The 16,779-nt window shown below is 66.6% G+C and overlaps 2 protein-coding genes across 2 annotated transcripts; one reads left to right on the plus strand and one right to left on the minus strand.

The window, feature by feature from the left end:
• LOC125327691 (deleted in malignant brain tumors 1 protein-like) lies at positions 1 to 14,083 on the minus strand. Its single transcript, XM_048307477.1, is given in 24 exon segments — positions 1 to 325; positions 507 to 647; positions 880 to 963; positions 1,177 to 1,272; positions 1,425 to 1,568; positions 1,652 to 2,023; positions 2,110 to 2,418; positions 2,494 to 3,717; positions 3,791 to 4,108; positions 4,197 to 4,902; positions 6,512 to 6,716; positions 6,897 to 7,111; positions 8,582 to 8,664; positions 8,846 to 8,986; positions 9,219 to 9,302; positions 9,516 to 9,611; positions 9,764 to 9,907; positions 9,991 to 10,362; positions 10,449 to 10,757; positions 10,833 to 11,370; positions 11,373 to 12,055; positions 12,129 to 12,446; positions 12,535 to 12,852; positions 12,923 to 14,083. Coding segments are annotated over 24 exon segments (7,059 nt in total). The 5' UTR covers positions 12,966 to 14,083; the 3' UTR covers positions 1 to 209.
• Positions 14,084 to 14,374: 291 nt separating this feature from the next.
• LOC125327203 (aryl hydrocarbon receptor interacting protein) lies at positions 14,375 to 16,676 on the plus strand. Its single transcript, XM_048306493.1, has 6 exons — positions 14,375 to 14,564; positions 14,699 to 14,878; positions 15,073 to 15,261; positions 15,438 to 15,614; positions 15,694 to 15,835; positions 15,921 to 16,676. The coding sequence occupies exons 1-6, from the start codon at positions 14,466 to 14,468 to the stop codon at positions 16,124 to 16,126; spliced, it is 993 nt and encodes a 330-aa protein (XP_048162450.1). The 5' UTR covers positions 14,375 to 14,465; the 3' UTR covers positions 16,127 to 16,676.
• Positions 16,677 to 16,779: the final 103 nt, after the last annotated feature.

Below are 16,779 nucleotides of genomic sequence, written 5' to 3' on the forward strand. Positions count from 1 at the left end.
TGCCTGGCGTCGGGCCAGTGTCAAACCACGAGAGTCTTTAATAAGAGAAAAAGGGAAATTCAGACAGAAAGCCAAGAAAATCCCTACACAGGAGCTGTTTTCCTGCACTGCTGCACAGGGAGGGGTGACCTCTGTGGGCAGGGCCACCCCTTCCTGGGGACAGGGCCCCAGCACAGCGCCACACACGTGTCCCCAGGGCTGCGGCATCCTCATGGCGACGGCCCCAGGGCGCTGCTGCCGACATCATCATAGTCTGTGTGCACCGGCGGCTGTTCCGAGGGGGTCCTGGTGGCTCCTGGGGCACTCGGAGGGGAGTAGATCCCACCTTGGGGACAGCACAGAAGGGTGCAGGGGGCAGACGGCTCCGCGTCCCCCCGGACAGACCCCACCTGGGGTCTGGCTGCAGCACCCATGGATCTGCAGCCGGATCCCTGCCCACCCCCACAGCCAAAGCCTGCCATGCAGTGCCTCTGCAGAGGGGACAGGGCAGCTGTGAGCCCTCTTACCTGTGGGGAGGACACAGATCCACCTCCTCTGTGCCACGCCCTCGGAGATGTCCCCAGTGCTGGGAGCAGGGGGCTCCTGTGGCACACCCAGGGCATCGTCGTAGCCATCCGGGGTTCCGTGCTCAGGCCGGGCAGGGGGCTCTGGGACAGGCGCAGGGTCCATGGCAGTGACCCAGCGGCCCTGGCAGGGGTCTGGCTCTGCCATGCTCAACGGCCTTGCCACCGAGGATGTGCTGGTGGCGCTCGGGTCCCACAGGGAAAGGCCATGCTCGCTACACACTAACAAGAGGGGGACTTGTCCCCTCAGCTCCCCTGCCCGAGTGTGTGCCATGTCCCCAGCACTCCCCACTGGCTTCCTGCCCTGTGGCCCTACCTGGGCTTGCCTCGGTGTCACTCCCCTCCACGCTGTCGCCGGTGTAATAGGGCAGCTTCTTCACCGACCCCTCTGACAGGGAACCTGCAGGGGAGAAACAGGGACTTGGGCGTGGCCTCAAGCGGCACCGAGGGTGACGCAACCTCACACCACACAGCGGGGCTGCCGTGGGACCGAGGGACACCCCCAGCCCCTGGCGAGGAGCCACTGCTGGGCCACTGGGACCCTGAGCTGCCATGGGGCTGTGGGGCAGAGCCCCCTCTCCGGGCAGAGCTGGGGTACAGGGGCTGCACCCACCCGGGCGACTGGGCACCTCCTGGTACTCCGGCATCGCGGTGTAGTCCAGCTCCTCGTAGACAGCGTTGGAGACGGCATCTGCAGCTCTGCCAGGGCCTGGAACGAGACGCAGCGTTTACCTGGGGCCCTGGCCAGGTGGGTGGGTGGCAGCGGGAGCAGCCCTGCCCACCTTCTGAGCCGTTCCGCAGCGCGGGAGCCCCGGAACCCCCAAACCGGGTCTGTGCCAGCCCCCACCCGCCAGGACCCACCTCGGCGCCAGGCGCGGGCACGGCACAGCAGCACGGCCAGGGCGCCCAGGGCCACGCACAGCAGCGTCCCCAGCACCACGCACAGGACAGTTGGCACAGGCACAGTCCCCGCGGTCACCGCTGCGGCTGTGCTGCCACGGACACCTGTGTGGGGACACGGGCAAGAAGTGAGCGGAGCGCGATCCCAGCCATCCCGGCCTTGGGGGTGCTGGCACGGGCACAGCTACCTGTGCTCGTGGCACCGTCGGGATGCGGGGTAGTGTCCGTCTCAGCGATGCCATCACTGTCCCCATCACAAGCCACGTGGGCGTCCCCGCCTGGGCCGCAGCTCTGCAGATTCCAGGGTGCCGAGGGGCACCCCCAGAGCGAGCGGGCCCCGTCCTCACAGCCCACCCAGGCCAGCCAGGCGGGGGCCGGCTGCTGGGCGGGGACGGCCGACAGCCAGCCCCGGGGCCCACAGCCCAGCTGTTGGCAGACGGTGTTGGCGGTGCCGGGGCTGGTGCCGTCGGCGCACACGCGGCCCCAGGTGCCGTTGTGGGACACCTCCAGGAACCCGCGGCAGCGCCCGCGGCCGCCCGCCAGCCGCACGGAGAGCTGCTCTGCAAGGGGTGCAGGGCGGTCACGGCACGGCCAGCAACCCCCCGGGGGCTCTGCTGGACCCCGATCCGGGGTGCCCGGCACTGACCTGAGCAGACGGCCCCTGCCCCGCCGCCACGCCCGCACTCGCGCCCTTCCGAACGCCCGCATTCCCAGAGAGACTCCTCGCTCCCGGAGCAGGCAGGGATGTACGGCCACAGCGGCCCCGGGCCGGCACCGAAGCGCGCCGAGCTCGGTGCCTCCAGCGCCGTGCCACAGCCCAGCTCCCGGCAGACAACGGCGGCGTCCCGCAGCTCCCAGCCTTCCTGGCAGACGGCGCTCCACGTGCCACCGGAATAGACCTCCACGCGCCCGGCGCAGCGCCCAGAACTCCCCACCAGCCTCACCCGCCGGCTGCCTGCGGCCACCGAAACACCGGGTTGGGGTGGCTGCCTGGGCCACCGCCACCTCCAGCCCTTCTCGAGACACCCACCTGAGCAGACGATGACCATCCCCTCAGGGCTGCTGGTTGGTGCAGGGCCCATCCCTGAGACATCGTCCATGTTCTCCACTACATCATCCATCTTCTCATGGCGGCTGCTGGTCAGCGCAGAACCCACGTCCAAAATGTCCATCTCTTCAGTCATGATGTCCATCTCGCTGGGGCTGCTGCTCACGACAGTGGCCGTACCCAAGGAGGTGTTAACGTCCTTGGGAACGCCACAGCCCAGCACTGCGCAAACCATGTGGACATCCCATGACTTCCACTGCTCCACAGGCACACGGCGCCATGCCGGGCTGGTTATGGTCTCCTCCAGCCGCCCATCGCACAAGTTCTGACCCTCCACCAGCCGCAGGGACTCGACGAAGCCCCCAACACCTGCAAAATCACCAGCAGAAGCATGGGGCTGTGGCACCTGGCTCAGACCATGCTTCACTCCAAAACATCCCTGCATCCTCTGCTCCCAATTCTTGGGGGGGCCAAAAAGCCCTTCATGCACCTCCCGCAGGTGCCGTACACACCTGAGCAGTTGACGGCAGCGGTGTTTCCGGCGGCACAGGGGGGCTTCCCCAGCACGGCCACGGGGCACTCGCCCGGGTGCCGCTCGCTCCCGCTGCAGCCGAAGGCGTCCGGCCGCAGTGGCCCGTCCCCGCTGCCAAAGGAGCCTCCCGGGGGCACGGTGAAGGCGCGGCCGCAGCCCAGGTGGCGGCACAGGACGTGCGCATCGGCCAGCTCCCACTCGCTGGCGCACACGGAGCCCCACGTCCCCCTCACTGCCACCTCCACCCGCCCGGTGCATCCCGAGCTGCTGTTGCCCAGCCGGAAGCCCGTGTAGGCTGTGGCAGAAAGGGCGTTGAGGGGGGCGATGGCGCAGGGAGCCCAACAGCCCCCGGTGTCCCCGGCACTTACGGGAGCAGATGACGCTGGCAGGGCCGGTGCTGCAGCCCTGGCTGTGGGGCCGATGCCGGGCACAGGCGCTGAGGACAGGCTCGGTGCCATTGCACTGCAAGCCCCCGTCCCAGAGCGGCCCCGATCCTGCCCCAAATCGCTCGCTGCCGGGGATGGAGAGCGCCGCTCCACAGCCCAGCTCCCGGCAAACCACCTGCGCCACCTTCATGTCCACCTGATCCTCGCAGACACCCACCCAGGCCCGGCCCTGACGTACCTCCAGCCGCCCGGCACACGCTCCATCACCTCCGACCAGCCGGGAAAATCCTGCGCGAGCAGTGCAGGATCAGTGTTCGGGGATGTGCATGAAGTGCCACATCCTCCCCAGTCCGGCTCCTACCTTGGCAAGTAACAGCAGTGTCCCAATCATGGTCGAAATAATAGGGACCCCAGCCACGGATCCCGCAGTCCCAGAGAGTGGACTCATTTCCTTTGCAGTCCACATCGGCCAGACTGACGGGCCCATCCCCTGCACCAAAGCGCTCCAGGGCAGAGTAGGCACCGGCAGCCGAGCCACAGCCCAGATGCTGGCACACCACCTCGGCGTCCTCCATGTCCCAGAAGTCATCTGCCACCGAGCCCCAGCGTCCCCGAAGCTTCACTTCCACCCTCCCGGCGCAGGGACTGCCGCCGCCCGCCAGCCTCAGCTCCACGGCATCTGCACCGGGACACCGGCACGGCTCAGCCCTGCTGGGGATGCTCAAGCACAACGTGGCAGCCCCGGCACCGCCAGCGCGTCCCCTCACCTCTGCAGGTCACCCCCACATCCGACTCGTGGCCGCAGAAGTGCTGGCCCCACCCGAAGTGCGGACAGTCCTCCAGCGCCTCCTCGGTGCCGCGGCAGAAGAAGGGCTGGAGCCAGATGCGCCCGGTGCCCTGCCCGAACGGGGCGTACGTGGACGCCTTGGCCACCCGGCCACAGCCCAGCTGCCGGCACACCACGATGGCCCAATGGGCTTCCCAGTCGAAGTCGTAGACGCAGACGGAGCCCCACTCCCCGCCGTGCTTCACCTCCACGCGCCCGGCACAGCGCCCGCCGCCGCCCACCAGACGCAGCTCCCCGGAGCCTGCGGCACGGAGGCTGCTGAGCCGGGCCCGCCACCGCCGCGGGCCCCGCTCCCGCCGCCCGGCGCTCACCCGCACACAGCTGCGCGCACACCAGCAGCCCCAGCGCCGCCATCGGCCCCATGGCCCCGGCGCCGAGCCCCGCGCAGCCAGGGGATGTCTCGGCAGCGCCCGAGCCAACGGAGGCAGCAGCAGCACCAGGGCACCCTTTATCAGGGCCTCATCTCCCGGCTGCGGGGCCGCGGCCTCCAATAACCTGCTCCGTGCCCAAATATGAGGCTCGCCTCCGCTTCTGGCGTCACACAGCCCGCCACAGTGGGCTGCCACCCGGATGTCCCCGGGGGGAGACAGCCCCCCCACAGCACCTGGCCTGCGGGGGCCCTTCCTCTACCCCCCCGTGCCTCCAACTCCGCTGCTGGAGCCTGCCCACAGCCATCCTGACTGATGGGGACACGCTGCACCCCAAATCCCACCAAAAGCCGCGCTGTGACCACCCTCAGCCCCAGCACCTGCAAAGCCCAAAGCCCCCATCCTTGGGGTGCTCCCCGCCCGCCGTGCCCGCAGCCCCCGCGGGGGTGGCAGCTGCCGGCTCCCCGGTCCCTCGCGGCGGCGCTGGCACATGGCGCTGCTGCCGCAGCTGCGGCCCCGCGCTCGCCTCGCCGCCAGCGCAGGAAGGAGGCGGTCACCCCCCGGCGGCTCCCGGCGTCGCCATCGACCGCACGCGGCTCCTGACACCTGCGCTGCCACCGAGAACGCCGCGGCTCCGCGCTGCCCCTGCCCCGCCGCCACGGCCCCCGGCAGCTCGGCAGCCGCGCGCTTCAGGAAACTTCCCCGTCTCACCATTCACCAGGCTCTGCCAGCACGCTCCCAGCGCAGGCATCCACTCTCGCTGCTGGCGCCGCCGCCCCTTCACAGCCGCGGCTCCAGTGACCCGCGCTGGCCCCGCTGCCTCCCCAAACACACACTCCCACACCCAGACCTCGCTTCCTCACCGCTTCCACCCCAGCTTTCCCATGGCACAGTCTGTCTTGGGGTGACCTTATGATGTGTATCCCATATCGCTGCTTATGCCCAAAATTAATTTTTGTGCTTTTCTATGCCTCTAAACTGAGCCTGAGAGGGGGAAGGAAAAGCTGAGCAAAACTTTTTCAAAGCAGTTTGCAGCTTGTTCAAGGTCAAGTAGAGATAGTGACTTTTTTCCCCACCCCAGCTGTGGCAGGGGAGCGAGGAAGCACCCGGCTTGCTGCTTTCCAGTCAGCTTTTGGCCAGTTGTTTTCAGTTTCTTGTTCTCCGGAGAGAGACTGAGAGTTGGATTTTGCTTTTCCTTCTCTGGAATTCCGGATTTTCTCCCTTTTCTACTGGACTGCTTTCAACCTCAGAGCACATCGGGAGGACTTTCCACTGGGCACAGAGGGCCTGGCCCAAGCCCCAGCTCCGAGGAGACCAAAGGGAGGACTCTAACACTTTCCCAGGTTTTTCCTCCACAGCGAAACATTTTATTATTTAGCCTTATTTTCCTTTTCCCGTGTCTTTGGTAAATAAACAGTTTTCTCTCCTTCACTTTCCTTCGAGGAAAATTTATTTTTTCCCGAACCTGGGGGGGGGGGGGGGGGGGGGGGGGGGGGCGGGGTTTGTGCCTTCTCTCAGAGGTATATTTCTAAATTTGGCCAAACCGGAACACAGTCGCAGGTGTCTCCCTCGATAAATCCACTTCCCGCAGGCGCAGCAACACAGAAACAGCCCGAGCTGGTGCCTCTAGAGAGGGTCCCTGAGATTTGACCCCCCTCCCGTCACAAGCACACCAAAGTCCACACTGAAGTCTCTCTTCCTCCTCATCCTCGTCTCCTGCTGTGTCTCTCAGGGTCCCTCACCTGGCCGGGGCCACGGTTTCCCGGCCCCTTCGCTATGCAAAGTTCCGGCACTTCCCACGCACAGCAAACCGAGCAGCTGGAACTGCAGCTGCTCCCCATCCACCTGCACCCCAGGAATCCCTCACCAGCAGAACGTCCCGCGGTCCCTCGCTGCGCGGCGGCGGCACGGAGGAGCTGCCCTGCCCCGTCCCTCCGCGCTGCCGGGCACTGCGGCACCGGGCACTGGCCCGGACCTGCTCCGCTGAGAGACGCACGCACGGCACGGAGCCCAAAGCGGGGCCGGTGGGTGCGGGCACCCGAAGCGGAGGGCGGTGTGCGGCTGGGTGGCTGCTGCCCCGGGCAGAGGGGACAGGAGCTCTCCGGGCCCACGGATACCTCTGGGGACCCTCGGTCAGCTCCGAGGATCTTTCCCGAGACTTCCCGTTGGGCTGCGGTATTCCCGCCTCGCCAGCCCCTGCTGCTGCGAGGACCTCAGCCACTGCTGCGCCCTTCCCACCTGGGGCAGCTCACCGAGCCGAGGCCAAAGCGCTCCTTCCCTGTTTCCCTCGGCCCCACAGGCTGGGCAGCTGCCGGCTGTCGGGCGCCTGCTGTGCCCAGCCCTGGCCGCGTGGCTGCTGCAGGGGCCCCGTCTCACCTGCCTGGACCTGAGGGACAACGAGCTGGGAGCCCACGGCATCCTGCAGCTCTGCCAGCAGCTGCGGCATCCCGCCTGCCCGCTGCGGAGCCTGGGGTGAGGGCCCTGCCATGGCCAAGCCCAGCAATCTCCCTGTGCCCTTCCCCTTTAGCCCACCGTGCCCAGGGATGCATCTGTGCTTCCAGGTCCTGCCCCACGTCCCCGAGGCATGGCTGATGTACCCGGGATGGAGGTGCCAGCCCCGGAGTGAGGTCCAAGCCCTGGAACTCGGTCTCCAGACAGTTTGTGTTTTGTATTGCTTTTGCATGGCCTGGTTTTTGGGAGCGGGGGGGCCACAGAGGGGGCTCCTGTGAGAAGCTCCTGCAAGTTTCCACCATGTCCGGCAGAGCCAATGGCTGATGGCTCTGAAGGTGTGATACCTTCCACAAAGGTGGACATGCTGCTGGCCAAAACTGGGCCAATGAGAGAGCTTGGTAACACCTCTGTGATGACATATTTAAGAAGAAAATCGAAGTCACACAGTTTTGCCTTCTAGTCAGAGAAGAGGAGGTGGTGAGAACATGTGAGGAAAGCAACATGGGACACCACGGTCAGTGGAGAAGGAGGGGCAGGAGGTGCTCCAGGTGCCGGAGCCGAGGTGCCTCTGCAGGCCGTGGTGCCGACCATGGTGAAGCAGCTGTGCCCCTGCAGCCCATGGGGATCCACGGGGGATGCAGAGATCCACCTGCAGCCCCTGGGGGAGATGGTGCCCGTGGCAGAGCAGGTGGATGCCTGGAGGAGGCTGTGTTCCAGTGGAACACCCGGTGGGGAGAGAGGGCCCCGCTTCCAGGTGGAGCAGCCTGTCCTTGGGGCCCTGCACCCCGTGCAAGAGACCCACGGCGCAGCAGTTTAGGGAGGGCTGTGTGCCCGTGGGAGGGACTCACGCTGCAGCAGGGGCGGGGTGGCTGCTGCTGCTGCTGCTGAGAGTGGACTCGCGTGGGAGAGGTTCGTGGGGAACTGTCTCCTGTGGGAGGGACCCCACAGGCTCACAGGGGAAGGAAGGACTCCTCTCCCGGAGCAGCAGAAGAAAATCTCGGTGCTGAACTGACCAAACCCCCATGCCCTGTCTCCCTGCGCTGTCGGGGGGAAGGAGGGAGGGGCTGGGGGAAGAAAAGGTGTGTTTGAGGGTTTATTTTACTTCTCATTATCCTCCTCTGATTCTGTTAGCAATACATTCACTTTGTAACTTTAACTTAAGCCTGTTTTGCCCTTGAAGTGTTTTTTCCCTCTCTCCTCTGCCCAGCTGAGGCAGGGGAGGGTGAGCAAGCAACTCTTCTGGGTGCCTGGCGTCGGGCCAGTGTCAAACCACGAGAGTCTTTAATAAGAGAAAAAGGGAAATTCAGACAGAAAGCCAAGAAAATCCCTACACAGGAGCTGTTTTCCTGCACTGCTGCACATGGAGGGGTGACCTCTGTGGGCAGGGCCACCCCTTCCTGGGGACAGGGCCCCAGCACAGCGCCACACACGTGTCCCCAGGGCTGCGGCATCCTCATGGCGACGGCCCCAGGGCGCTGCTGCCGACATCATCATAGTCTGTGTGCACCGGCGGCTGTTCCGAGGGGGTCCTGGTGGCTCCTGGGGCACTCGGAGGGGAGTAGATCCCACCTTGGGGACAGCACAGAAGGGTGCAGGGGGCAGACGGCTCCGCGTCCCCCCGGACAGACCCCACCTGGGGTCTGGCTGCAGCACCCATGGATCTGCAGCCGGATCCCTGCCCACCCCCACAGCCAAAGCCTGCCATGCAGTGCCTCTGCAGAGGGGACAGGGCAGCTGTGAGCCCTCTTACCTGTGGGGAGGACACAGATCCACCTCCTCTGTGCCACGCCCTCGGAGATGTCCCCAGTGCTGGGAGCAGGGGGCTCCTGTGGCACACCCAGGGCATCGTCGTAGCCATCCGGGGTTCCGTGCTCGGGGCAGGCAGGGGGCTCTGGGACAGGCGCAGGGTCCATGGCAGTGACCCAGCGGCCCTGGCAGGGGTCTGGCTGTGCCATGCTCAACGGCATTGCCACCGAGGACGTGCTGGTGGCGCTCGGGTCCCACAGGGAAAGGCCATGCTCGCTACACACTAACAAGAGGGGGACTTGTCCCCTCAGCTCCCCTGCCCGAGTGTGTGCCATGTCCCCAGCACTCCCCACTGGCTTCCTGCCCTGTGGCCCTACCTGGGCTTGCCTCGGTGTCACTCCCCTCCACGCTGTCGCCGGTGTAATAGGGCAGCTTCTTCACCGACCCCTCTGACAGGGAACCTGCAGGGGAGAAACAGGGACTTGGGCGTGGCCTCAAGCGGCACCGAGGGTGACGCAACCTCACACCACACAGCGGGGCTGCCGTGGGACCGAGGGACACCCCCAGCCCCTGGCGAGGAGCCACTGCTGGGCCACTGGGACCCTGAGCTGCCATGGGGCTGTGGGGCAGAGCCCCCTCTCCGGGCAGAGCTGGGGCACAGGGGCTGCACCCACCCGGGCGACTGGGCACCTCCTGGTACTCCGGCATCGCGGTGTAGTCCAGCTCCTCGTAGACAGGGTTGGAGACGGCATCTGCAGCTCTGCCAGGGCCTGGAACGAGACGCAGCGTTTACCTGGGGCCCTGGCCAGGTGGGTGGGTGGCAGCGGGAGCAGCCCTGCCCACCTTCTGAGCCGTTCCGCAGCGCGGGAGCCCCGGAACCCCCAAACCGGGTCTGTGCCAGCCCCCACCCGCCAGGACCCACCTCGGCGCCAGGCGCGGGCACGGCACAGCAGCACGGCCAGGGCGCCCAGGGCCACGCACAGCAGCGTCCCCAGCACCACGCACAAGACAGTTGGCACAGGCACAGTCCCCGCGGTCACCGCTGCGGCTCTGCTGCCACGGACACCTGTGTGGGGACACGGGCAAGAAGTGAGCGGAGCGCGATCCCAGCCATCCCGGCCTTGGGGGTGCTGGCACGGGCACAGCTACCTGTGCTCGTGGCACCGTCGGGATGCGGGGTAGTGTCCGTCTCAGCGATGCCATCACTGTCCCCATCACAAGTCACGTGGGCGTCCCCGCCTGGGCCGCAGCTCTGCAGATTCCAGGGTGCCGAGGGGCACCCCCAGAGCGAGCGGGCCCCGTCCTCACAGCCCACCCAGGCCAGCCAGGCGGGGGCCGGCTGCTGGGCGGGGACGGCCGACAGCCAGCCCCGGGGCCCACAGCCCAGCTGTTGGCAGACGGTGTTGGCGGTGCCGGGGCTGGTGCCGTTGGCGCACACGCGGCCCCAGGTGCCGTTGTGGGACACCTCCAGGAACCCGCGGCAGCGCCCGCGGCCGCCCGCCAGCCGCACGGAGAGCTGCTCTGCAAGGGGTGCAGGGCGGTCACGGCATGGCCAGCAACCCCCCGGGGGCTCTGCTGGACCCCGATCCGGGGTGCCCGGCACTGACCTGAGCAGACGGCCCCTGCCCCGCCGCCACGCCCGCACTCGCGCCCTTCCGAACGCCCGCATTCCCAGAGAGACTCCTCACTCCCGGAGCAGGCAGGGATGTACGGCCACAGAGGCCCCGGGCCGGCACCGAAGCGCGCCGACCTCGGTGCCTCCAGCGCCATGCCACAGCCCAGCTCCCGGCAGACAACGGCGGCGTCCCGCAGCTCCCAGCCTTCCTGGCAGACGGCGCTCCACGTGCCACCGGAATAGACCTCCACACGCCCGGCGCAGCGCCCAGAGCTCCCCACCAGCCTCACCCGCCGGCTGCCTGCGGCCACCGAAACACCGGGATGGGGTGGCTGCCTGGGCCACCGCCACCACCAGCCCTTCTCGGGACACCCACCTGAGCAGACGATGACCATCCCCTCAGGGCTGCTGGTTGGTGCAGGGCCCATCCCTGAGACATCGTCCATGTTCTCCACTACATCATCCATCTTCTCATGGCGGCTGCTGGTCAGCGCAGAACCCACATCCAAAATGTCCATCTCTTCAGTCATGATGTCCATCTCGCTGGGGCTGCTGCTCACGACAGTGGCCGTACCCAAGGAGGTGTTAACGTCCTTGGGAACGCCACAGCCCAGCACTGCGCAAACCATGTGGACATCCCATGACTTCCACTGCTCCACAGGCACACGGCGCCATGCCGGGCTGGTTATGGTCTCCTCCAGCCGCCCATCGCACAAGTTCTGACCCTCCACCAGCCGCAGGGACTCGACGTAGCCACCAACACCTGCAAAATCACCAGCAGAAGCATGGGGCTGTGGCACCTGGCTCAGACCATGCTTCACTCCAAAACATCCCTGCATCCTCTGCTCCCAATTCTTGGGGGGGCCAAAAAGCCCTTCATGCACCTCCCGCAGGTGCCGTACACACCTGAGCAGTTGACGGCAGCGGCGTTTCCGGGGGCACGGGGGGCTTCCCCAGCACGGCCACGGGGCACTCGCCCGGGTGCCGCTCGCTCCCGCTGCAGCCGAAGGCGTCCGGCCGCAGTGGCCCGTCCCCGCTGCCAAAGGAGCCTCCCGGGGGCACGGTGAAGGCGCGGCCGCAGCCCAGGTGGCGGCACAGGACGTGCGCATCGGCCAGCTCCCACTCGCTGGCGCACACGGAGCCCCACGTCCCCCTCACTGCCACCTCCACCCGCCCGGTGCATCCCGAGCTGCTGTTGCCCAGCCGGAAGCCCGTGTAGGCTGTGGCAGAAAGGGCGTTGAGGGGGGCGATGGCGCAGGGAGCCCAACAGCCCCCGGTGTCCCCGGCACTTACGGGAGCAGATGACGCTGGCAGGGCCGGTGCTGCAGCCCTGGCTGTGGGGCCGATGCCGGGCACAGGCGCTGAGGAGGGGCTCGGTGCCATTGCACTGCAAGCCTCCGTCCCAGAGCGGCCCCGATCCTGCCCCAAATCGCTCGCTGCCGGGGATGGAGAGCGCCGCTCCACAGCCCAGCTCCCGGCAAACCACCTGCGCCACCTTCATGTCCACCTGATCCTCGCAGACACCCACCCAGGCCCGGCCCTGACGTACCTCCAGCCGCCCGGCACACGCTCCATCACCTCCGACCAGCCGGGAAAATCCTGCGCGAGCAGTGCAGGATCAGTGTCCGGGGACGTGCATGAAGTGCCACATCCTCCCCAGTCCGGTTCCTACCTTGGCAAGTAACAGCAGTGTCGAAGTTATGGAGGCTGCCATAGGGCCCCCAGCCACGGATCTCGCAGTCCCAGAGAGTGGACTCATTTCCTTTGCAGTCCACATCGGCCAGACTGACGGGCCCATCCCCTGCACCAAAGCACTCCAGGGCAGAGTAGGCACCGGCAGCCGAGCCACAGCCCAGATGCTGGCACACCACCTCGGCGTCCTCCATGTCCCAGAAGTCATCTGCCACCGAGCCCCAGCGTCCCCGAAGCTTCACTTCCACCCTCCCGGCGCAGGGACTGCCGCCGCCCGCCAGCCTCAGCTCCACGGCATCTGCACCGGGACACCGGCACGGCTCAGCCCTGCCGGGGATGCTCAAGCACAACGTGGCAGCCCCGGCACCGCCAGCGCGTCCCCTCACCTCTGCAGGTCACCCCCGCATCCGACTCGTGGCCGCAGAAGTGCTGTCCCCACCCGAAGTGCGGACACTTCTCCAGCGCCTCCTCGGTGCCGCGGCACACGGGCTGGAGCCAGATGCGCCCGGTGCCCTGCCCGAACGGGGCGTACGTGGACGCCTTGGCCACCCGGCCACAGCCCAGCTGCCGGCACACCACGATGGCCCAATGGGCTTCCCAGTCGAAGTCGAAGACGCAGACGGAGCCCCACTCCCCGCCGTGCTTCACCTCCACGCGCCCGGCACAGCGCCCGCCGCCGCCCACCAGACGCAGCTCCCCGGAGCCTGCGGCACGGAGGCTGCTGAGCCGGGCCCGCCACCGCCGCGGGCCCCGCTCCCGCCGCCCGGCGCTCACCCGCACACAGCTGCGCGCACACCAGCAGCCCCAGCGCCGCCATCGGCCCCATGGCCCCGGCGCCGAGCCCCGCGCAGCCAGGGGATGTCTCGGCAGCGCCCGAGCCAACGGAGGCAGCAGCAGCACCAGGGCACCCTTTATCAGGGCCTCATCTCCCGGCTGCGGGGCCGCGGCCTCCAATAACCTGCTCCGTGCCCAAATATGAGGCTCGCCTCCGCTTCTGGCGTCACACAGCCCGCCACAGTGGGCTGCCACCCGGATGTCCCCGGGGGGAGACAGCCCCCCCACAGCACCTGGCCTGCGGGGGCCCTTCCTCTACCCCCCCGTGCCTCCAACTCCGCTGCTGGAGCCTGCCCACAGCCATCCTGACTGATGGGGACACGCTGCACCCCAAATCCCACCAAAAGCCGCACTGCGACCACCCTCAGCCCCGGCACCTGCAAAGCCCAAAGCCCCCATCCTTGGGGTGCTCCCCGCCCGCCGTGCCCGCAGCCCCCGCGGGGGTGGCAGCTGCCGGCTCCCCGGTCCCTCGCGGCGGCGCTGGCACATGGCGCTGCTGCCGCAGCTGCGGCCCCGCGCTCGCCTCGCCGCCAGCGCAGGAAGGAGGCGGTCACCCCCCGGCGGCTCCCGGCGTCGCCATCGACCGCACGCGGCTCCTGACACCTGCGCTGCCACCGAGAACGCCGCGGCTCCGCGCTGCCCCCGCGCCGCGGTGAAGCCACAGTGAGGGGGGGGGTACAGAGCCCACTTGATTCCTGGGGGACCCAGCTAGGTAAGCGGAGACCAAACAACAGCGAAATATAAGCGGTGCAGGAGGGGGGGAGCAGGAGGTGCCTCAAGGTCTCTGATGTGTATGAGGGTGAGGACGCGGCTGAGCCACCTTTCCAGCATTGCAGAGCAATGACGGTAGCGGCAGAACAGCGTGTTCCCTACGGGGTTACTCCTGCAGCAGCGGAGTCACCTCCAGGAGCCACCAGCCTCTCTGAGGGACCAGGGACCTGCAACTTTCCAGTGTCCTACTGTCACCCCGGGATGGCTTGTGGGCTGGGCTGAACCCTGGTGAGCCCTGAGGTGTCCCCCCCCCAGCGGTTTCGCAAGGCCCTGCCGTGGCTGCCTATCCTTCCTGCCCGCACGGAGACCCGGCCGGGCTGGCGGGAGGGGACTAACCGGCTACGCTGTCCCTGCGGCGGGCGGGGACCCTCACTGTGGGTCCCGGCAACACTATCAACCTCCCATCCTGGACCGCGGCCTTTCCATGGCGGTTGGCAGCGTGTCACAGGAACTTTTCATTCCGGAATGCCTCCTGTGTCTCCTGGAATGGCACCCGAGGAGGGTGGGGGGAGACGGGGAACGAGGGGAACCACGTGGGAACCGCTGGCCGCGCCCCTTGCTCTTGCCTACGCCCCCTTCCCGGAGCCTCCGCCTCACAGCGCCACCTCCGCGCCGGCAGGGGGCGCCCTGCGCAGCCACGACTATCCGGAAAGAGCCGAGCGACGGCGGAGGCGGCCGAGCCAGGGCTGGCGGCGCGGGCGGAGCGGGCGCGATGGCGCAGCAGGTCGAGCAGCTGCGGGCGGACGGCGTGGACAAGGAGGTGCTGCGGGAGGGCACCGGGCCGCTGCCGGACTTCTGCGATGGCACCAAGGTCAGGTCCGCGCGGGGACGGGCGGGGTGGGGGGATGTGGGAAGCGGAACGCCGAGGGGAAGGCGCGCATGCGCGCCTCCCCCCCCCCGTCTGCGTCGCCATGGTGACGCCGCGGGCTCCTCCTGCCCGTTCAGGCCACCTTCCACTACCGGACGCTGCGGTGCGGCGATGAGGAGACGCCGGTGGACGATAGCAGGGCGCGGGGGAAGCCCATGGAGCTCATCGTCGGGAAAAAGTTCAAGCTGCCGGTGTGGGAAGCGGTGCTGCGAACCATGCGGCCCGGCGAGCGTGCGCGCTTCCGCTGCGACGCCAAGGTGGGCGGGACGGGGACCTGCCGGGGGCGTGGGCTGTGTTTGGGGGCGAGGCCCGTGCGGGTGGGCGGTGACTTTGTGCTGTGGGCGCGGTTTGCGGCGCCCCGGTACGCTCCAGCCGCGGGGTGCGGGGGTGGAGCATCCTGATATTCTGCCCCCTTCCCTCCCCCAAATCCCGGCTCCCTTTCCTCCCGCAGCACGTGGTGCTTTACCCGCTGGTGTCCAAGAGCCTGCGGAACATCGCAGCAGGGAAGGATCCGCTGGAGGGGCAGCGGCACTGCTGCAGCATCGCCCAGATGCACGAGCACTACTCCCTGGGGTACCCCGACCTCGACGAACTCCAGAAGAACCCCCAGCCCCTCATCTTTGATATCGAGGTGCTGAAGGTGAGGTGCCGGCATGGGGAGCTCGGGGATGTGTCCAAAAAAACACATAGATGTGGCATGTGGGACATGGTTTAGTAGTGGCGGTGGCTGTGCAGGACTCGATGATCCTAGAGGTCGTCTCCACCCTAAACAATTCCATGATCCTGTTCTCTGATTCCATGATGGGGTGCTGTCAGGTGGAGCCACCCGGCTCCTACCAGCAGGACCCATGGGCCATGACAGATGAGGAGAAGCTCCAGGCTGTGCCCCAGATCCACAAGGAAGGCAACGAGCTGTACCGGCAGGGCAAGGTGCCTGAGGCAGCTGCCAAATACTATGATGCCATCGCCTGTCTCAAGAACCTGCAGATGAAGGTGGGTCTTTCCAGATGCACACAGGCATCCCCCGGAATGCGGGGCTTGAGAGCTCCCCCTCACTCTCTGTGTGCCACAGGAGCAGCCGGGCTCTCCAGACTGGATCGAGCTTGACCAGAAGATCACACCCCTGCTCTTAAACTACTGCCAGTGCAAGCTGCAGTGTGAGGAGTACTATGAGGTGCTGGACCACTGCTCCTCCATCCTCAACAAGTACGAGGGTAAGGAGCCACAGGCCATCGCAGGTGGCTGTGGTGGGCACCAGGAGACCCCCACACTCCATTGACCCCAGCTCTCTCCCCACAGACAATGTCAAGGCCTACTTCAAGCGGGGCAAGGCCCATGCGGCTGTGTGGAACGTGGCCGAGGCACAGGCTGACTTCGCCAAAGTCCTGGCCCTCGACCCCTCACTGCGCCCCGTGGTCTCCAAGGAGCTGCGGAGCCTGGAAGCACGGCTGCGGGAGAAGGACGCCGAAGACAAGATCCGCTTCAAGGGCATCTTCTCCCAATAGAGTGCGCAGCCACAAGGGAGAGCCCAGCGCTCTCGGGACAGGTTCTTTTAGATATTCCACATGTGGAATGGTCATGGATGTTTATTAATGTTTAATACAGATTTTACTTATTTGAAGTCAGTGGAAATGGCCCCGGAGCTCGCCACGGCCTGGGGACATGGCCAGGCACTTAAGTGGCAGCATAAAGCATTGCAGCACATGGGTGAAGCTCTTTGCTGGGCTCTAGACTCTGCTCATCATCACGCCAGGGATGTGTGGGTGACTCGAGCCTGCTGCTCCCTGACAACTTGTATCACTTATTTGATGTTTTTATACTTTATGGTGGCCATGGAGGGGCGGCGCCAAGCCTCAGCCTGGGCTTCAACCCCTTCATGCCTGTTCTCCTCCGTGCCACACCATTGTCACTTCTCCGGCTGCTGCTATCATCCCAAACCAGTGTCTCCTTTTGTCATGTTAGTGTCGGGAATATTTTATATAGAATAACAGCTGCTTCTTGCTATCTCTATAAACCTCTGGTCATGCTATGCCAAGATAAACTCAAGTAAAACCAGTCACAGCCCCTGGTCACTACAAAAATTTGCTGCTGGAAGTAAATGAGGGGAAACCAAGTCGGAGAGGGGGAGGGTATCAGCATTGGCACAGCCCATATACCC

The sequence above is a fragment of the Corvus hawaiiensis genome, chromosome 6 (assembly GCF_020740725.1).
Source record: "Corvus hawaiiensis isolate bCorHaw1 chromosome 6, bCorHaw1.pri.cur, whole genome shotgun sequence".
NCBI lineage: Eukaryota > Metazoa > Chordata > Aves > Passeriformes > Corvidae > Corvus > Corvus hawaiiensis.